This window comes from Dendrobates tinctorius, unplaced genomic scaffold (assembly GCF_039654945.1).
Source record: "Dendrobates tinctorius isolate UK_male_01 unplaced genomic scaffold, ASM3965494v1 ptg000086l, whole genome shotgun sequence".
NCBI lineage: Eukaryota > Metazoa > Chordata > Amphibia > Anura > Dendrobatidae > Dendrobates > Dendrobates tinctorius.
In genome coordinates, this window is record NW_027361754.1 from 65347758 (window position 1) to 65369991 (window position 22234).

The 22234-nt window shown below is 44.2% G+C and overlaps 2 protein-coding genes across 3 annotated transcripts in view; both read right to left on the minus strand.

Annotated features, from left to right (window-relative positions):
- LOC141097960 (zinc finger protein 90-like) overlaps positions 1 to 18669 on the minus strand; it is a 29871-nt gene extending 11202 nt beyond the window's left edge. Inside the window, exons 1-5 of one of the 2 annotated variants that reach the window (XM_073585509.1) lie at positions 18523 to 18669; positions 7268 to 7347; positions 6606 to 6732; positions 5986 to 6093; positions 3724 to 3801 (exon numbers count right to left, since the gene is read on the minus strand). In XM_073585509.1, coding sequence (XP_073441610.1) covers positions 3724 to 3801; positions 5986 to 6093; positions 6606 to 6732; positions 7268 to 7279 — 325 coding nt within the window. In that variant the 5' untranslated portion in view covers positions 7280 to 7347; positions 18523 to 18669. Of the gene's footprint in view, positions 1 to 3723; positions 3802 to 5985; positions 6094 to 6605; positions 6733 to 7267; positions 7348 to 12530; positions 13006 to 18522 lie in introns of those variants that run through there. The other variant, XM_073585510.1, reaches the window with a different exon arrangement.
- A 1386-nt stretch (positions 18670 to 20055) lies between these two features.
- LOC141098085 (olfactory receptor 4Q3-like) lies at positions 20056 to 20991 on the minus strand. Its single transcript, XM_073585660.1, has one exon. It carries the CDS (start codon positions 20989 to 20991, stop codon positions 20056 to 20058), a length of 936 nt encoding a protein of 311 aa, XP_073441761.1.
- Between the last annotated feature and the right edge of the window lie 1243 nt (positions 20992 to 22234).

Consider the following 22234-nt stretch of genomic DNA (forward strand, 5'->3'; position numbering starts at 1 on the left):
CATTTTTTGGAAATAAAAAAAAAAAAACAATAAAAGTACACATATTAGGTATCGCCGCGTCCGTAACGACCCGCCCTATAAAACTGTCCCATTAGTTAACCCCTTTAGCGAACCCCTTAAAAAATAAAAATAAAAAACGAAGCAAAAAATAATGATTTATTATCATACCGCCAACCAAAAAGTGTAATAACGCGTGATCAAAAAGACGCATATAAATATCCATGGTACTGCTGCAAGCGTCATCTTGTCCCGCAAAAAACGAGCCGCCATGCAGCATCATCAGCGAAAAAATAAAAAAGTTATAGCTTGCAGAATAAAGCGATGCAAAAATAATTATTTTTTATATAAAATAGTTTTCATTGCATAAAACCACCAAAATATAAAAAAATGACCTAAATGAGGTATTGCTGTAACCATACTGACCCGAAGAATAAAACCACTTTATCAATTTTACCGCACGCGGAACGGTGTAAATGCACCCCCCCCCAAAAGAAATTCATGAAACGCTGGTTTTTGTTCATTCTGCGTCCCAAAAATCAGAATAAAAAGCGATCAAAAAATGTCACGTGCCCGAAAATGGTACCAATAAAAACGTCAACTCGTCCCGCAAAAAATAAGACCTCACATGACTCGGTGGGTCAAAATATGGAAAAATTATAGCTCTCAATATGTGGTGATGCAAAAACTATTTTTACAATGAAAAGCGTCCTTTAGCGTGCGACAGCTGCCAAACATAAAAACCGCCATAAATGGTAAATCAAACCCCTCGTTATCACCCCCTTAGTTTGGGAAAAAAAATAAAATTAAAAAAATGTATGTATTTCCATTTTCCCATTAGGGTTAGGGCTAGGGCTAGGGCTGAGATTAGGGTTAGGAGTGTGTTAGAGTTCGGGATGGAGTTAGAATTGGGGGTTTCCACTGTTTGGGCACATCAGGGGCTCTCCACATGGCGTCTGATCTCAATTCCAGCCAATTCTGAGTTGAAAAAGTCAAATGGTGCTCCTTCCCTTCCAAGCTCTGCCATGCGCCCAAACAGTGTTTTACCCCCACATCTAGGGTATCAGCCTAATCAGGACAAATTGCAAAACAACTTTTGGGGTCCAATTTCTCCTGTTACCCTTAGGAAAATAAAAAATTGGGGGCAAAAATATCATTTTTGTAGAAAAAAAAGATTTCTTTATTTTCACGTCCGAGCGTTATAAACTTCTGTGAAGCACTTGGGGGTTCAAAGTGCTTACCACACATCTAGATAAGTTCCGTGGGGGGTCTAGTGTCCAAAATGGGGTAATTTTGGGGAGTTTCAATAGTTTAGGTACATCAGAGGCTCACCAAACGCACATGACACCCGCAGATCATTCCATCAAAGTCTGCATTCCAAAACGTCACTACTTCCCTTCAGAGCCCCGACGTGTGCCCATACAATAGTTTTCTCCCACATATGGGGTATCAGTGTACTCAGGACAAATTGGACAACAACTTTTGGGGTCCAATTTCTCCTGTTACCCTTGGGAAAATAAAAAAAATTGGGGACTAATTGATCATGTTTGTGGAAAAAATACGATTTTTTTATTTTCATGCCTGGGCATTATAAACTTCTGTGAAGCCCTTGGGGGTTCAAAGTGCTCACCTCACATCTAGATAAGTTCCTTAGGGGGTCTAGTTTTCAAAATGGGGTCGTTTGTGGGGGGTTTCCACTGTTTAGGTACATTAGGGGCTCTCCAAAGGCAACATGACACCCGCAGACCATTCCATCAAAGTCTGCATTCCAAAACATCACTACTTCCCTTCCGAGCCCCGAAGTGTGCCCATACAGTAGTTTTCTCCCACATATGGGGTATCAGCATACTCAGGACAAATTGGACAACAACTTTTGGGGTCCAATTTCTCCTGGTACCCTAGGGAAAATAAAAAATGGTGACTAAAATATCATGTTTGTGGAAAAAATATGAATTTTTTATTTTCACGCCCGGGCATTATAAACTTGTGTGAAGCACTGGGGGATTCAAAGTGCTCACCACACATCTAGATAAGTTCCTTGGGGGGGTCTAGTTTACAAAATGGTGTCACTTGTGGGGGGTTTCCACTGTTTTGGTACATCAGGGGTTTTCCAATCGCGACATGGCGTCCGATCTCAATTCCAGCCAAAAACGTCAAATGGCGCTGCTTCCCTTCCGAGCTCTGCCATGCGCCCAAATAGTGGTTTACCCCCACATGTGGGGTATCAGCGTACTCAGGACAAATTGCACAATAACTTTTATAGTCCTGTTACCCTTGGAAAAATAAGAATTGAAGGCGAAAAGATCATTTTTGTGGAAAAAATATGATTTTTTCATTGTACGGCTGTATGTTATAAACTTCTGTGAAGCCCTTGGGGGTTCAAAGTTCTCACCACATATCTAGATAAGTTCCTTGGGGGGTCTAGTTTCCAAAATGGGGTCATGGGGTCACTTGTAGGGGGTTTCCACTGTTTAGGTACATCAGGGACTCTCCAAACTTAACATGGCGTCCAATCTGAATTCCAGCCAATTTTGCATTGAAAAAGTCAAACGGCGCTCCTTCCATTCTGAGCTCTGCCATGCGCCGAATCAGTCGTTCCCCCCCACATATCAGGTATCAGCGTACTCAGGAAAAATTGCACAATAACTTTTGCAGTCCAATTTCTCCTGTTACCCTTGGTAAAATAAAAAAAAAATTGAACCTGAAGTATTTTTTTTGTGAAAAAAAGTTAGATGTTCATTTTTTTTTTAAAATATTCAAAAAAATTCCTGTGACGCACCTAATGGGTTAATAAATTTCTTGAATGTGGTTTTGAGCACCTTAAGGGGTGCAGTTTTAGAATGGTGTCACTTTTGGGTATTTTCTATCATATAGACCCCTCAAAGTGGCTTCAAATGTGATGTGGTCCGTAAAAATAAAATGGTGTTGCAAAAATGAGAAATCGCTGGTCAATTTTTAACCCTTATAACTTCCTAACAAAAAAAAATTTTGGTTACAAAATTGTGCTGATGTAAAGTAAACATGTGGGAAATGTTAGTTATCAAGTTTTTTGTGTGCCGTATCTCTGTGATTTAAGGGCATAAAAATTCAAAGTTGGAAAATTGCGAAATGTTCAAAATTTTCGCCAAATTTCCGTTTTTCTCACAAATAAACGCAAGTTATTTGAATGAAATTTTACCACTATCATGAAGTACAATATGTCACGAGAAAACAATGTCAGAATCACCGGGATCCATGGAAGCGTTCCAGAGTTATGACCTCATAAAGGGACAGTGGTCAGAATTGTAAAAATTGGCCCGATCATGAACGTGCAAACCACCCTTGGGGGTGAAGGGGTTAAGTTGAGGTTGCCAATAATTTTGTCTGGCCCATTTTGGGGTTTTTGTGTGAAATTATGTCCAATCTGCCTTTTTTTCTCTGTTCTTTTGTGTTGTTCCAATACACACAAAGGAAATAAACATGTGTATTACAAAATATGTGTAAGTGCAAGGATTCTCCTAGAGAAATACTTCATTTTTTTAAAAATAATTTCAAGGGTGCCAACACTTTTGGCCATGACTGTATATATATGTATATATATATATATATATATACACACACTGTATATATAAATATACAGTATGTGCGTATTTACAAATAAAACACAGCCAGTTACATTTGCAACTACAGCAAACTGTTACTTGTATGGAGCCATGAAAAGACTTAAAATTTGCAATCAGAACTCACTATTCAGCGGTTCTACGTAAACCTCATCCTGATCCCCGTTCTCTTCAGCCTCGATCCTTATTAAAATATCGGGATGATCTAAAGAATTAAAAAACGAAACCCTCCAAATATCAATGTGTTAATTTATATTGCAGCAAATATACTGTATATACAGGTGCATCTCACAAAATTAGAATATCATCAAAAAGTTAATTTATTTCAGTTCTTCAATATAAAAAGTGAAACTCATATACTATATAGAGTCATTACACACAGAGAGATCTATTTCATGTGTTCATTTCTGTTAATGTTGATGTTGATGATTATGTCTTACAGCCAATGAAAACCCAAAAGTCATTATCTCAGTAAATTAGAATACTTTATAAAAACAGCTTGAAAAATGATTTTAAAATCCGAAATGTTGGCCTACTGAAATGTATGTTCAGTGAATGCACTCAATACTTGGTCGGGGCTCCTTTAGCATCAATTCCTGCATCAATGCGGCGTGGCATGGAGGCGATCAGCCTGTGGCACTGCTGAGGTGTTATGGAAGCCCAGGTTGCTTTGATAGCAGCCTTCTGCTCGTCTGCATTGTTGGGTCTGGCATCTCTCATCTTCCTCTTGACAATACCTGATAGATTCTCTATAGGGTTAAGGTCAGGTGGGTTTGCTGGCCAATCAAGCACAGTGATACTGTTGTTTGTAAACCAGGTATTGGTACTTTTGGCAGTGTGGACAGGCGCCAAGTCCTGCTGGAGAATGACATTTCCAACTCCAAAAATCTTGTCGGCAGAGGGAAGCATGAAGTGCTCTAAAATTTCCTGGTAGGCGGCTGCGCTGACTTTGGTCTTGTTAAAACACAGTGGACCTACACCAGCAGATGACATGGCTCCCCAAACCATCACTGATTGCGGAAACTTCACACGAGACCTCAAGCAGCTTGGATTGTGGCCTCTCCACTCTTCCTCCAGACTCAGGGACCTTGATTTCCAAATGAAATGCAAAATTTACCTTCATCTGAAAACAACACCTTGGACCACTGAGCAACAGTCCAGTTCTTTTTCTCCTTGGCCCAGGTAAGACTCTTCTGGCGTTGTCTATTGGTCATGAGAGGCTTGACACAAGGAATGCGACACTTGTAGCCCATGTCCTGGATACGTCTGTGTGTGGTGGCTCTTGAAGCAATGGCTTCAGCAGCAGTCCGCCCCTTGTGAATCTCCCCCAAATTTTTGAATGGCCTTTTCTTAACCCCTTCATGACTGGAGGTATTTTCAAATTCTTAACAGATCCATAATTATGTCCACCTATACAACCATTTGTGTCAGAAATGTTTCATAAACTACATGGAGGAAACGATTGTAGCACCTACACATTACACCTATAGAATCATCTATTCTAAATCCATAGGCATTAATATGGAGTCTGTTCCCCCTTTACAGTGACAACAGCTTCAACCTTACCTGGGAAGACCACTCCCTTGGATGCAAAGCCCCCACATGTGAATGGTCCCAGGATGCTTTATTGTTGACACACACAGGACTCATGGTAGGACTCACCTTTTTTTCTCTGGATAGGATCATTCTTCCATTTATCCCAAACAGTCTGACGGGGACTTCATCATTGAAAGTAACTTTGCAGGTAGTTCAAGAAATGGACTACAGAGGACTGGGGGAAAGTGATTCTCTCTGATGAAGCCCCCTTCAGACTGTTTCAGGAAGAATGACTGTTCAGAGCAAAAAAGGTGAAGGCTAACATGTAGTGGGGTCACTCAAAATTTTGCCTAAGAACAAAAGAAATTTTGTCCCACTGCACAGGACATTGACAGCTGGACATAAATATACATTCAAGACAATTTACAAATGGACCCCTGAAATGTTATGTGTATGTATACCCTGACATTGCTGGGGGTCTCAGTGCATTGGCCCCTAGTGATCAGTAAGCTATACCATGACATTGCTGGGAGTCTCAGTGGATTGGCCCACAGTGATCAGTAAACTATACCATGACATTACTGGTGGTCTCAGTGGATGGGCCCACAGTGATCAGTAAACTATACCATGACATTACTGGTGGTCTCAGTGGATGGGCCCACAGTGATCAGTAAACTATACCATGACATTACTGGTGGTCTCAGTGGATGGGCCCCTAATGATCAGAAAGCTAAACCCTGACATTGCTGGGGGTCCCAGTGGATGGGCACCTAGAGATGAGTAAGTTATCCCCAACTCTAAGGATATGAAATTCATAGTTTGAGAAGACCTCTTTAATATAACGTTATCTTACCTCCAACTGGGATCTCTTTCCTTTCTCCAGAACTGCAGTCAATGCGTATACACGACTCATCCTGCTTCTTAATGTTAAATAAAACATCTGGATTAGTGATGGCATATCCTGTGGAGATAACACGCACATATATTATAGCCTGCAGCCATTAGGTCATGCTGGGGGTTGTAGTTTTCCTACATCTGGGGTGGAAAAACTTAGATTAGACTGTGCTGACATCTAATACCCCACATCTGCACAGTATATGGAGGTGATTTTACACTACTATGATCACGGGGGAACTGTTAATTTTTAAGATATTTCATCTTAATTACAGATGAAGCCGCATTAGGGGCTATAAGTGCAATCTGTACAAATTTGACAAATTTGCGCAGATATATATGGCAGATAGACGTGGCTGAAAAACTAAATTCTAGATATAAAAGCTAAAAAATGTTTACAATTCTACAAGATTACACAAAGTAATAAAAAATACTTCCTAGATAGCACAGGTAATACCACCATATAGTGCACAAACACTGTCCATACTGGTGCAGACGTGGCTTGTAGTTAGTGCCTGCTGTGAATGATCCTAATTGGGTGGTAACAGTTCCTAAATGCAGGAGGTCCAGGGGCCTCACCTAATGTAACTAAGGCTTCGTGTATCTCCCGCATGACGTTTTTGTAGATGTCTCTCTGCCAGTGCTCCAGACGTAACCACTGCTCCTCCGTAAACGAGGCCGCAACATCACAGAATATAATAGGGACCTGGAGAACAAAAGAAAGTCATACAACTGATCGGCTGCAGTGGTGACATTCTTTCTGAGCCAGGGCACAGATTGTCAAGGCTGCAGCCAATCATTGCCAGCAGCCATCATGTGACACCCCTGAATGATGATGTGCGGAGACTAGTAGCGATCACAAATGGTAATGAACGGCAGATGTCCAGTAGCTGAGTATCTGTTCATGATCCTATTCCTAATTGAATATACACTGGACAAGCCCTTTAACTAATGGGCATTACCATTACCTGTCTCCAAAGAATGTGTCCCTGCAGAGCGTGACTCTACCTGCACCCGTCAGTTCATATGCACATACTTTATTGACTAGGAATAGTAACACACAGCTGTTGATTTATTCATACGTTTCAGGAACAACAACAGTGGAATTGTACAATGTTGAGGCAGAATAAAAAAATTGTTATTTAACGGGGAACACAATGATTTACTAATACAGAAAAATCAGGGAAGCGGATAGGTCGTTGATAAATATTCTTCTGCGAATGGAGATTGGTTTTACTCACGTGATGGAACATTGTATGGCCTCGGGATCAGTCCGTGTTACGTTCTAGTGTATGGCTGCTATCAGCACCAACCACATTCACTAGATTCAATGAAAAACACAAATGTCAAGCGCCAAAATCAAGGTTATTACAAAGACACACTTTCTACAGCTCAACTGCATGTGTCATATAACATCTGTCCCCTCGCCCCCGGCATATAACATCTAGCCCCTCGCCCCAGGTATATAACATCTGGCCCCTCACCCCAGGTATATAACATCTGTCCCCTCGCCCCCGGCATATAACATCTGGCCCCTCGCCCCAGGTATATAACATCTGGCCCCTCGCCCCAGGTATATAACATCTGGCCCCTAGCTCCCCAGCGTATAACATCTGGCCCCCTCGCCTCCAGTATATAACATCTGTCCCCTCACTCCAGGAATAGGGCATACGGCCCCACGCCCCCGGTGTATAACATCCGGTCCTTCATCCTTGATGTATAACATCTGGCCCCTCGTCCCCCGGCGTATAACATCTGGCCCCTCGCCCCAGGTATATAACATCCGGCCCCTTGCCCCCCCCCCCGGTATATAACATCCGGCCCCTTGCCCCAGGTATATAGCATACAGCCCCACGCCCACAGTATATAACATCCGGTCCCTCGCCCCTGGTGTGTAAAATCTGGCCTCTGCTCCAGGGAATAACATCTGGCTCCTCGACCGTGGTGTATAACATCTGGCCCCTTGACCATGGTGTATAACATCCGGTCCCTCGCCACCAGTGTAAAACATCTGCCCTCTCTGCTCCCAGTGTATAAAATCTGGCCCCTCGACCATGGTGTATAACATCTAGCCCCTCGCCCGTAGTGTATAACATCTAGCCTCTCGCCCGTAGTGTATAACATCTAGCCCCTCGCCCGTGGTGTATAACATCTAGCCCCTCGCCCGTAGTGTATAACATCTAGCCCCTCGCCCGTGGTGTATAACATCTGGCCCCTCGCCCATGGTGTATAACATCAAGCCCCCCACCCCCAGTGTATAACATCTGGCCCCTCACCTCCGGTGTATAACATCTGGCCCCTCACCCCAGGTATATAACATCTGGCCGCTGGCGTATAACATCTGGCCCCTCGCCGCTGGCATATAACATCTGGCCCCTCGCCTCCAGTATATAACATCTGTCTCCTCACCCCAGGTATATAGCATACGGCCCCACGCCCCCGGTATATAACATCCGGTCCTTCATCCTCAATGTATAACATCTGGCCACTCTGTCTCCAGTGTATAACATCTGGCCCCTCATCCCCTGGCGTACATCTGGCCCCAGGTATATAGCATAAGGCCCCACGCCCCCAGTATATAACTTCCGGCCCCTCACCCCCAGTATATAACATCTGTCCCCTCACCCCAGGTATATATCATACGGCCCCACGCCCCCAGTATATAACATCCGGTCCCTCGCCCCTGGTGTGTAACATCTGGCCTCTCTGCTCCAGGGAATAACATCTGGCTCCTCGACCGTGGTGTATAACAACTGGCCCCTTGACCGTGGTGTATAAAATCCGGTCCCTCACCCCCAGTGTATAACATCTGGCCTCTCTGCTTCCAGTGTATAACATCTGGCCTCTCTGCTTCCAGTGTATAACATCTGGCCTCTCTGCTTCCAGTGTATAACATCTGGCTCCTCGTCTGTGGTGTATAACATCTGGTCCCTCGCCCCCGGTGTATAACATCTGGCCTCTCTGCTCCCAGTGTATAAAATCTGGCCCCTCGACCATGGTGTATAACATCTAGCCCATCGCCCGTGGTGTATAACATCTAGCCCCTCACCCGTCATGTATAACATTTGGCCACCTCGCCTGTGGTGTACAACACCTGGCCCTTGCCCGTGGTGTATAAGATCAGGCCCCCACCCCTGGTGAACAACATCTAGCCCCTCGCCGCCGGTGTATAACATCTGGCCCCTTGTCCCAGGTGTATAACATCTGGCCCCTCGCTCCCAGTGTGTAACATCTGGCCCCTCCCTCCCAGTGTGTAACATCTGGCCCCTCCCTCCCAGTGTGTAACATCTGTCCCCTCGCTCCCAGTGTGTAACATCTGTCCCCTCGCTCCCAGTGTGTAACATCTGTCCCCTCGCTCCCAGTGTGTAACATCTGGCCCCTCGCTCCCAGTGTGTAACATCTGGCCCCTCGCTCCCAGTGTGTAACATCTGGCCCCTCGCTCCCAGTGTGTAACATCTGGCCCCTCGCTCCCAGTGTGTAACATCTGGCCCCTCGCTCCCAGTGTGTAACATCTGGCCCCTCGCTCCCAGTGTGTAACATCTGGGCCCTCGCCCCTGGTGTATAACATCCGGCCCCTCGCCCCTGGTGTATAACATCTGGGCTCTCTGCCACCAATTTATAACATACGGCACAATTGCCCTCGGTGCATAACATTTGGCCCCTCACCCTCCCCGGTGTATAACATTCAGCCTCATTGCCCCTCACCCCCGGTGTATAACAACCAGCCCCTGGATCGTCGCAGCTGTGTGACAATCAAGCACATGCATGGATAGCCTGTGTGTTGGGCTCTCCATGCATGTGCTGTGACACAAACGCGACACATACAGCTGCGGCGCCGATCAGCTGGCGCGATCAAGAAAGACAGGTTCCCTCTGCAGCTTATTCAGTAAGCGCTATAGCTTGCCGAATAAGAGGGAACCCGACCAAATGCGCTCAACTCTATTCTTCACAATCCTAAAGCTGGTACATTTGTGGTTTTCTATAATAATAATCCTATGACGGTTCCTGGTCGTCTGACTATGCCTGCTATTTCAAGCTGCAGGACTGTACAAAATTAACCCCTCCATGATTAGGCAAATTTAAAGTTTTGAACTTTCATTTTTCTTCCTCCTCTTCTTCCAAGATCTATAACTTTTCTATTTTTCCATCCACATAACATTTCTTTTTTTTTTTTTTTTTTTTTTTGCGGGATGAGCTGTAATGTTGAATGAAACCATTCACTTTACCATTAGATGTGCTGAAATACAGGAACAATTTTATAAAATGGGTGAAATGATAAAAAGAAAACCATAACTCCGCCATCATTTTTCAGTTTTATGGCATTCAATGTCCAGTAAAAATAGCCTGGCAAGATGATTCTTCTGGTCATTATTTTTTTTTTTTTTTTTTTTTTAATTGCAACCATTTTTTACTTATTTTTGAGTCTTCTTGGTGTCTTATCCTGTAATATTATAGTATAATTGGAAATTAAAGGTTTTTTCCCCACCTTCATAGAAGAAAATTGTCTGATAGTTCTTGCAAATACAAGCAATGTTACAATTTACAGCTTATTAATATTTACAGCCATTCTTGAGATATTAACAGTTTTTTTGTTTACAGGTCGTTGCCTTGGAGACCGAGCATCTCGGCTAGACAGTAGAACATGCATAGAGATTACAAGTCTTTTTTATTGAGCTTGTAAGCACTGTTTTAAAGCTGGCCAAGATCACTAGATCACGCTGTTACCTCCTAATCCTGGCCAGACACAGCGCAGTGCTTACAATCAAAGTACCAGCAGTGGTTGGTCTCCTAGGCAACAAGCTGAAAAGAAAAGTATTAACATCTCAAAAATAACTGAAAATTTTAAAAAGAAGAAAATTGCAAAAGTGGTTGTTTTTTCAAACACTATCTAACAATATACATTAATGAAGATGGTAATAACCCTTTAACAAACTTCTATTAGAATTGTAGTTGGGCTTCACAAGGAGTACAAAAATGACAGTGAAGGGGGCTTTCAGTAGGCCCAAAGCAGCCATGGTAGCTCGCGATCGCGGGGGCGAAACAGATGCCGCCCATAGGAACCATTTCAAAACGGTCAGAGACTGCAATGATCAAAGCTAGATCCGATTGCTGCGGTTAGGGGCAGGTACTGGCTCTTACGGGCGCTGCTCTTGATTCCACTCCATAAACCCGCACCAGACGTAGGACGTATATGTACGCCCTATGTCATCAAGGAGTAAAAAGGAGTCTATCAGCTGCAAATTTGATATCAAATAAAGCACAGATACAAAAAACGGACTCGCCATGACTTTAGATTTACAACATTTTTTATATTATACTGCCCTTTTAATTGTAAGAAAATCAGTGGGAGTTAGCATGATGTAGGGGCTTAGACCCTGGTTCCAGCGATATGTCACTTGCTGGGTTTGTAGTTTTGATTGAATCACTTTTTAACTGCTGAGATCTGTATAACCCCGACCACACCACTGATTGGCAGCTTTCTGTAGACACAGTGCATAGGCAGAAAGCTGCTAATCAGTGCTGGGGGTGTGATTGGACCAAGAGGCAGTGACGCCTAGGCCAGTAGTGATAATCTCCTGCTGATAAAACACAGATTTTATGAAAACTACAACAAGCAGCCCAGTAAGTGACGCATCACTAGAATCAAGGTCTTTTTCCCCCCTACACCATGCTGTTCTCAGATTAGAAATGTAAACCTATATAATGCCAAACAAATGTATGTGAGGACACTTTCAAAATTCAAGGGAACCCAAAAGGAAAGAAAGCTACACAAGCCCATATTGAGAAAGCGTAACAAACTTTATTGAGATGCACAATTAGACAAAAGCAATACAAATGAATGGGAGAATAGAACATCAGAGATCCCCCTCAGCCGAACACCTGTAAGGAGAATACTGCTATGTGGAGTATACATGACACATATACAGGTCATGTTATTCATACAGATGTTGGGCTGAGGCGATCTCTGCTGTTCTAGTCTCGCTCATTCATTTCAATAAAGCTTGTTACGTTTCCTATATATATGGGCTTGTGTGGCTGCCTTTCCTTTCGGGTTCTCTTCTCTGAGATTAGGCGACAAAAGCTTGGCGACAAATTCCATAGGCTGAGCTTCATAGGAGATCATCAGATGCACAATACAATACAAAACAATAATAGAAATCTAAGGGGGTACAATAAAAGTGTAATATATATATATATATATATATATATATATATATATATATATATTGTGAGGTAGCGCTGTCATTTACTTAGGGGATCCTCGCTAGGCAGCGAACAAAACCAGATCCAGCACAGGTTTTCCATAGACTCAGAACATAGTCCTTGCGGTTTATTCACCATCATAGAGCCACAGCAGCACTATACAGTTCATAGCCGTAGCACAATCCAAAGCAATCAACACAAAGTTCATCACAGCATAGCGTCCATTACAGAGCTTCCCTCTGCTAAGCCTGTGATTATACAGGTTATGCTTAGGAGGCTTTCTAGCCTTATTTATCTCACCCACGTCAGGGTCTCCATATGGTTCCTTCATTCAGGCTGCAGACGTCCATATCCCTCCAGGGAACTCTCTGGCAGCCATTACACACACAGGCTGTTAGCCAGGAGACAATCCTGCGCACGGGACCTTCCACACTGGACCAACCAGGTCCCTGCATTCACCACTTGTGTCTCACCCTGGTCACATTATATCGTTCATAGCCACGCCCACTGGGTCACATGACTCTGACCTCATCACAGGTCCTTCAGGCATTTTCACACTCTTTACAACCGTTTTTTAAACACACCCCCTGGGTGGGTTTGTAGGTAACCAGACCCCCCCAACTCTCTAGTTACCTGGAGACTTCTCCCTATTTCATATTAAATCAACATCTCAGCAAAGACCTTGCTGATCACACACACATAAGTCTCCATCTCAAAGCCACCCACTTTGAGATACCTAACGGCCATTCAATATTCTGCCATTCATCCTTTTCCCTGGAAACTCCACACAGCGCCCCCTAGCGGACACAGTGGTTACTACACCACAATATATATATATTATATATACACAGTATATATATATATATATATATCTATACACACATATACTATTTTTTTGAAATATAAATGAAATGTGTTACATATATATATATATATATATATATATATATATATATATATACACACACACACAGTACAGACCAAAAGTTTGGACACACCTTCTCAATCAAAGAGTTTTCTTTATTTTCATGACTATGAAAATTGTAGATTCACTCTGAAGGCATCAAAACTATGAATTAACACATGTGGAATTATATAATTAACAAAAAAGTGTGAAACATCGGAAAAAATGTATTATATTCTAGGTTCTTCAAAGTAGCCACCTTTTGCTTTGATAACTGCTTTGCACACTCTTGGCATTCTCTTGATGAGCTTCAAGAGGTAGTCACCGGAAATGGTTTTCACTTCACAGGTGTGCCCTGGCAGGTTTAATAAGTGGGATTTATTGCCTTATAAATTGGGTTGGAACCATCAGTTGTGTTGTGCAGAAGTCTGGTGGATACACAGCTGATAGTCCTACTGAATAGACTGTTAGAATTTGTATTATGGCACGAAAAAAGCAGCTAAGTAAAGAAAAACGAGTGGCCATCATTACTTTGAAAAAACTTTGAAAGTGTCCCCAAGTGCAGTGTCAAAAACCATCAAGCGCTACAAAGAAACTTGCTCACATGAGGACCGCCCCAGGAAAGGAAGACCAAGAGTCACCTCTGCTGCGGAGGATAAGTTCATCCGAGTCACCAGCCTCAGAAATCGCAGGTTAACAGCAGCTCAGATTAGAGACCAGGTCAATGCCACACAGAGTTCTAGCAGCAGACACATCTCTACAACAACTGTTAAGAGGAGACTTTGTGCAGCAGGCCTTCATGGTAAAATAGCTGCTAGGAAACCACTGCTAAGGACAGGCAACAAGCAGAAGAGACTTGTTTGGGCTAAAGCAGTGGTCCCCAACCTTTTTTGCACCGGGGACCGGTTTCAAGCAAGACCATTCTTCCATGGCCCGGCAGGGCGGGGATGGAGGTGTGGCAGGGGCGGGGCTTTGGTCATAAGGGGGCGGGGCTATGGACACGGTTGTAGTGTAGCAGTGCATACTTATAATTAAATAACATTTATAATGTGACTCAACTCACCATAGGTTTTGAATAAGTGCTCCATCACCCCCTTCTCCCCATCATTGCCTTCACCCCATCACTCCCTTCTCCCCATCATTGCCTTCTCCCCATCACTGCTGTCTCCCCATCATTGCCTTCACCCCATCATTCCCCTCTCCCCATCATTGCCTTCACCCCATCACTGCCATCTCTCCATCATTGCCTTCACCCCATCACTGCCATCTCTCCATCATTGCCTTCACCCCATCACTGCTGTCTCCCCATCATTGCCTTCACCCCATCACTGCTGTCTCCCCATCATTGCCTTCACCCCATCACTGCTGTCTCTCCATCATTGCCTTCACCCCATCACTGCTGTCTCCCCATCATTGCTTTCACCCCATCACTCCCTTCTCCCCATCATTGCCTTCACCCCATCACTCCCCTCTCCCCATCATTGCCTTCACCCCATCACTCCCTTCTCCCCATCATTGCCTTCACCCCATCACTCCCCTCATGGCCTTCTCCTCATGTCCCCATCTCCTCCAGGGCCAGGCTACACAAACACAGACCAACACACACAGACATACATGTACACACATTATACACACACACACACAGACATACATGTACACACATTATACACACACACACACACAGACAGACATACATATACACACAGACACCACCTCTCTCACCTGTCCGCCGCCCGCGCTTCCTCGCACTGACACAGCAGCGGCGCGCTCCTCTCTGTGTCAGTCAGAGACAGGAAGCGCGGGCGGCGGGCAGGAAGCTGGACGGGTCCTTGCAGCTCCGCTCCTGCTATTCCCTCTTGCAGGCAGCGGAGCTGCTTGGATCACTCCCTGCCCGCCGCTAAGAGCTGCTGCGCGCCGCCCCAGCCCCCGCTACGCCACTGACCGCCCCTGGCTCCCCTTGTGTCCGCGGACCGGCAAGGGCACTGCAGCGGCCCGGTGCTGGGCCGCGGACCGGCGGTTGGGGACCCCTGGGCTAAAGAACACAAGGAATGGACATTAGACCAGTGGAAATCTGTGCTTTGGTCTGATGAGTCCAAATTTGAGATCTTTGGTTCCAACCACCATGTCTTTGTGCGACGCAGAAAAGGTGAACGCATGGACTCTACATGCCTGGTTCCCACCGTGAAGCATGGAGGAGGAGGTGTGATGGTGTGGGGGTGCTTTGCTGGTGACACTGTTGGGGATTTATTCAAAATTGAAGGCATACTGAACCAGCATGGCTACCACAGCATCTTGCAGCGGCATGCTATTCCATCCGGTTTGCGTTTAGTTGGACCATCATTTATTTTTCCACAGGCTGTGTAAGGGCTATTTGACCAAGAAGGAGAGTGATGGGGTGCTACGCCAGATGACCTGGCCTCCACAGTCACCAGACCTGAACCCAATCGAGATGGTTCGGGGTGAGCTGGACTGCAGAATGAAGGCAAAAGGGCCAACAAGTGCTAAGCATCTCTGGGAACTCTTTCAAGACTGTTGGAAGACCATTTCTGGTGACTACCTCTTGAAGCTCATCAACAGAATGCCAAGAGTGTGCAAAGCAGTAATCAAAGCAAAAGGTGGCTACTTTGAAGAACCTAGAATATAAGATGTATTTTCAGTTGTTTCACACTTTTTTGTTAATTATATAATTCCACATGTGTTAATTCATAGTTTTGATGCCTTCAGCCTGAATCTACAATTTTCATAGTCATGAAAATAAAGAAAACTCTTTGAATGAGGAGGTGTCCAAACTTTTGGTCTGTACTGTGCAGCATGTTGCATTTCGGCGCGCACGGCGCACCGTCAAAAGTGCGCAGCACGCTACTTTCACACTGGCAGCGCATGATCTGCGCACCCTATGCTAAAGATAGGGTGCGCCAATCGCATGCGTGCAAATGCGAAAGTAGGCGGTGATCCCGGATGGGGCGGGCAGGGAGCCGGATCGGGGCGGGGCTTACCGATGCAGTGCGCAGCGTTGTTTCAACGCTAATGTGAAACCAGCCTAAGCTGCGCCTGCCGCTGATTGGTCGCGGCAGGCGCAGTGCTCAATCGGGCGCAGGTCTTAATCTGTAAAAAAGAGAATTAAAATTTAAAAAAAGTTTATTCTCACCTTCCGACGGCCTCCTGTCTTCTTTCCACACGCCCGGCCTCGCGTTCCCAGTAATGCTTTGCGGCTTAGACTGCTGATGACGTCACTCTCGCGAGAGCGAGAAAGAAGACAGTCGTCACTCTCGCGAGAGCGAGAAAGAAGACCGACGTCATAAGCGGTCTAAGCCGCAAAGCATTACTGGGAACGCGAGGTCGGGCGCGTGGAAAGAAGACAGGAGGCCGTCGGAAGGTGAGAATAACTTTTTTTTATTTTTTAATATTTTTTTACATGCTAGAGGGGACCATGCATACCAGAAAAGGGGGGTGAGGGGATCGCGCATACCAGGATTGGGAGGTGAGGGGACCGCGCATATCAGGAAAGGGGGGTGAGGGGACCATGCATACCAGGAAAGGGGGGTGAGGGGACCATGCATACCAGGAAAGGGAGGTGATACCATGCATACCAGGAAAGGGAGGTGAGGATACCATGCATACCAGGATTGGGGGGTGAGAGGACCATGCATACCAGGATTGGGGGGTGAGAGGACCATGCATACCAGGAAAGGGGGGTGAGGGGACCATGCATACCAGGAAAGGGGGGTGAGGGGACCATGCATACCAGGACTGGGGGGTGAGGGGACCATGCATACCAGGATAGGGGGGTGAGGAGACCATGCATACCAGGAAAGGGGGGTGAGGATACCATGCATACCAGGATTGGGGGGTGAGAGAACCATACATACCAGGATTTGGGGGTGAGAGGACCATGCATTCCAGGATTGGGGGTTGAGGGGACCAAGCATACCCCGAAAGGGGAGTAAGAGGACCATGCATACCAGGAAAGCGAGGTGAGAGGACCATGCATACCAGGATTGGGGGGTGAGAGGACCATGCTTACCAGGATTCGGGGGTGAGAGGACCATGCATTCCAGGATTGGGGGTCAGGGGACCATGCATACCAGGATAGGGGGTTGAGGGGTAGCATGCATATCAGGATTGGGGGTGAGAGAACCATACATATCAGGATTGGGGGTAAGAGAACCATACATATCAGGATTGGGGGTGAGAGAACCATACATATCAGGATTGGGGGTGAGAGAACCATACATATCAGGATTGGGGGGTGCATTATTGCATTATTATTATTATTATTATTATTATTATTATTAAATCTTCAAAAATAAACTCCATATATATTCTAGAATACCCGATGCGTTAGAATCGGGCCACCATCTAGTATATATATATATACACACACACACACTTATTTACCGTATATGTTGAAATCATCCCTCCTTTTTACCAAAAGTAGCAAAATGTTAAAAAATTATGTTTACATACACATATCCTATATTTTATATATTTTAAATAAAACAAATAGATAGAAAATAATACATTTATATATGTTGAAATCATCCTTCCTATTTCCCAAAAGTAAGTAGCAAAATGTAAAGAAAACAAAAACAAAGTGTTATTGTAGTGTGTATTATTGCCCGCACTAATACAATAAGAACTCTTTATCTTATCTGATAAATGATGGCAAGAAATAACTAACAGCCCAGTTTTGTTGGCGTTAGTTCACGGTTACATCAGGCATCATTAATTCCTCTGTGCACCCTACCGTACATGTACATCTCAGTGGGGACGCACATGGACGGCGCAGGCTCGGGTGCTGTGCCCGCACCATTCCTGGCTGTAGCACACAGCCGGCATATGCCGGTTACCCCCGTAATTGGCACGAGCTGCGAAGATTTTTTTTTTGTACTTTTTTCACCATTTCACACTACTAGAATTTTTTTTGCTGTTTTCCAGTGTAAACTACAACTTGTCCCCGGAGGGGCGGGGGCCTCATATTTTTAGGTGAATTAAAACATTTAAAAATTAAAATGTTACGGCTCTAGGGAGAAGAGGGAGGAAAGATAATGAAAGCGTATAAAGGGAAATGGTGAGGGGGTTGGGGGCGTCGGTATAGGTGGTCGCCCTTTTGGGTACAGATATAGCGCAGTCTGACAGGGGTTTTCCACATTTTTTTAATCAATATGATTACTGCCGTGGGACGTAAAGGGGCTCACCCCAAATATACAGGGCTGTGTTCAGACCACACACTGGCCATAGTGATGGCTGATTCAAGGGAATGCACAGAAATACTATGATCTGTCTCTGCCCCAAGGGGGCACACACCAGGACGTGCCGTGTCCACCCCCCAGACACAATGACACAATGCGGGGTGATATAACGTTAGATATGACGGGGCTTCCTTACTGTGATAGTCTGCAGTCCGACGATGTCCTGGTCTCCGACAAAATGGCGCCGAGAGTCTTGCGTAGGAGACAGGAAGGTAAAGAAAGCTTTCACTCTAGTGATTGGAACAAAACCTGAGGCGCAATGCTGGGGGATAGGCTGTGTGAGGATCCAGAGTGCCCGGAAGCAAACGAGGCCGGCGCCATCTTTCTGTAGCCTATTACATAGTAATGGGAAAAAATACAGGAAAATGGATACAGCGCCCTCTGGAGTTCATTGTATGTGTGGCTGAAAAATGATGCATCAGAGAAAGAGTTGTATCATGGGATGTAAAGCCCCTTTATTTACTATATGGGGAAACTGCATGCATGGCAATTCCATAATATAATACAATCAGACTTATTAGAGCTAATACCAATTTCATTTTATGGTTATGGCTGCCATTTTTATTTTTTGCTCGAGCACTTGTAAATTCTCCTAGGATAATTCATTTAATATTTCAGGTGCACGACATGGACAGAAACGGAGCCGGAGTACCCCTTTAGGTCGTGTTCAGACCGCTTTGGGCCGGTCAGTCACTTCTGCATATTGCAGGTGTGATTAGTGCCGTGTACGGCACTATGTATTCATGCGCGTTACATTGCATACGCTAATCTCATCTGTAAAGCGAAGCACAATGGAGCACGCTGCGATGTATTACCACACAGACGTGGAAACGCAGAGACTGCTGCGTCCCCATAGTGTCGCGTTACCACCTGCGACACAGATGTTTCCTAAGGCGTGGGGTTTTTTTGTCGCACACAACTCACATGCCACAGACTTTGATGCAAGCTGCCATAGGTGACTTATCTGTGATTTGGGGGGTTTACGCTATAAAAAAGTTGCTGACAAGTTGCCCACGTTTTTTGTCGAGCGACACGTCGCCATGTAGCCCCAGCCTAAGGCCGGGGTCACACAAGTAATGATTCTCTCTTCTAAGAGAGTAGGATCGATTATGGTAATGACACTGTGATCCAAGTTTGATCTGATTCTCTGGCTGAGATAATCGGCGCACAAATGTGGAGAAGATGGTAAACCTAACCCCTTTACCCCCGAGGATGGTTTGCACGTTCATGACCGGGCCAATTTTTACAATTCTGACCACTGTCCCTTTATGAGGTAATAACTCTGGAACGCTTCCATGGATCCCGGTGATTCTGACATTGTTTTCTCGTGACATATTGCACTTCATGTTAGTGGTAAAATTTCTTTGATATAACTTGCGTTTATTTGTGGAAAAAACAGAAATTTGGCGAAAATTTTCAAAATTTCACAATTTTCCAACTTTGAATTTTCATGCCCTTATTCACGGACAGCAGACACTTAATTTCAAGTTAAGAATTGGAATAAAAAGTGTATGAGAAAGTTGTAGAACTTGTCTTTATTTAGATAAAATAGTATACTCAATCAGGGCTACGGTACATGAGCCTTTCCACCCCCGATCCCAGATTGGGGTATTTGCTTCATATTTATCCACACTTAGAACACAACATGTGAAAGCATCCTTGGATTTTGTCACTGTTTCTGCCATAGTTTTTTCTTGAACAATGACCTGATGGCAGCTTTTACCTCCTGGTTCCTTAGGGTGTATATAATCGGATTTAATAAAGGTGTCAGCACTGTGTAAAATATCGACACCATTTTATCTGCAGCATAAGACACTGAAGGCCTCAAGTAGATGAAGACGCAAGGTCCAAAGAAGAGGGTGACCACAATGAGATGGGAGGCGCAAGTAGAAAAGGCTTTGCCCATCCCTTCTTCATATTTAGTGTTTACTATGGTTCTGATAATCCCCATGTAGGAGATGAGTAAGACGATAAAGCACAGTGCGGATATCAGGCCACTGTTGGCCACAAATACGATCTCGATGATAAAGATATCTGAGCAGGATAGTACAGACAATGGGTGGATGTCACAGAAGAAATGGTCGATGGTGTTCGGGCCGCAGAACTTCAGTTGACAGGTTAATATTATCTGGATGATGGAGTGTAAAAAGCTTACGGCCCAGCACACAGCTTCCAGCCAGTAACACATGGTCCTGTTCATAATACTAGAATACCGTAGGGGGTTACATATGGCGACATAGCGGTCATAGGCCATGACGGTAAGGAGAATGCACTCAGTTCCTGCAAAGAAGTGTAAGAAGAAGAGCTGCGTGATGCAGGAGTTGAGGGAGATGGTGTTTCTCTTTGATAGAAAGTCCACCAGCATCTTAGGGACAGTCACGGAGGCATAGCACAGGTCCACCAAAGATAACTTACTGAGAAAATAATACATGGCTGAATGGAGACGGGCTTCAAAATAAACAGTAACTATGATGAGAAGATTGCCGAGCAGTATAAGGAGATAGATGATGAGTAGGAGGATGAACAGGGCAATACTCACATTAGGAAAAGAGTCCAAGCCAAGGAGAACGAACTCCTTCACATTGTGCCGGTGGCTAGTATTCATCTTCTCCTTGTTTTATTCCTAAATGTAAAAACTGGAAAGCGGAGTCATTTTCATTTTATAGTTTTTTTCATAAATATCACACACTTAAAAAAAAAATCTTACCAGTGATGTTATGGTCGATGAGATGTCCTAATGGCCTCATTCATGCATACATGTTCCTTGATGGATAGAATACAGTGGCATGTAAAAGTTTGAGCACCTGTCGTCAAAATTACTGTTACTGTGAACAGTTAAGTTGAAGATTAAATGATCTCTAAAAGGGCCAAAGTTAAAGATGACACATTTCTTTTGTATTTTAGAGAAAAACAATATATTGCTATTTTTTACATTTTAAAAATTACTAAAAGGAAAATGGGTGATGCAATAGTTTGGGCACCCCTGCAGATTTTTGTGCTCAGATAACTTTGACCAAGGTCTCAGACCTTAATTAGCCTGTTAGGGATATGGCTTGTTCACTATCATCGTTAGCAAAGGCCAGGTGATTCAAATTTCCCAGCTGGGTCATTCCATGTCAAGTGGACCAGTGGTCCCCACTCGACCTTCTCCGATTTTGCTGAAAATTTGTAAGGATGTACATGTATGTTTGAAAAGAGGTTCTGTAAATTTTTAGGGCCAGATCTCAAATACATTGGGCACTGTTGACCTTTCACTGGAGGTTCCACCAAGCCTGCGGCTTCAGCTAAGAGGATTTTGCAAACTTTGGCACATAGCCATTAGAGTTCTATACTGGCTATGATGCTGAAATTTGGCATACTAGCTCACCTTTTGCTGCTAAACACGATAAAATTATTACTGGCTATGACAAAACAATATTTCGGCCGCAATTTTGTGTCAAAGTAGCTTGTAAAACGCGTCGTATAAAATTTATGCCAAACTTTGCCCATATATAACTCAAGACCAAAAACCAATAGTAACTGGTGCTTTGCCCTGTACACCAAACATCTACATGACTTTGCATTGCTGCAATATCACGGTCAAAGCATATGTATTTGTGGAAATATTCACACCCACATTTGATGAAAAACGTTAAAAATCCGAATTTTACCTATTTTTAGGTCAAATTTCTCAAAAAGGGTACCCCTAAAATATATTAATTCTGATATCATTAGAAAGAGCACATTTTTCTCTACAAGGATCATTGTTTTTTTTTTTGGAGTCTCTCAGTTTAAGAAAAGAAAAATCCAACTGAACATCGTGTTATTTATGCGCGTAATGCATTGATTTTGTGTTTGATTTTCAGATT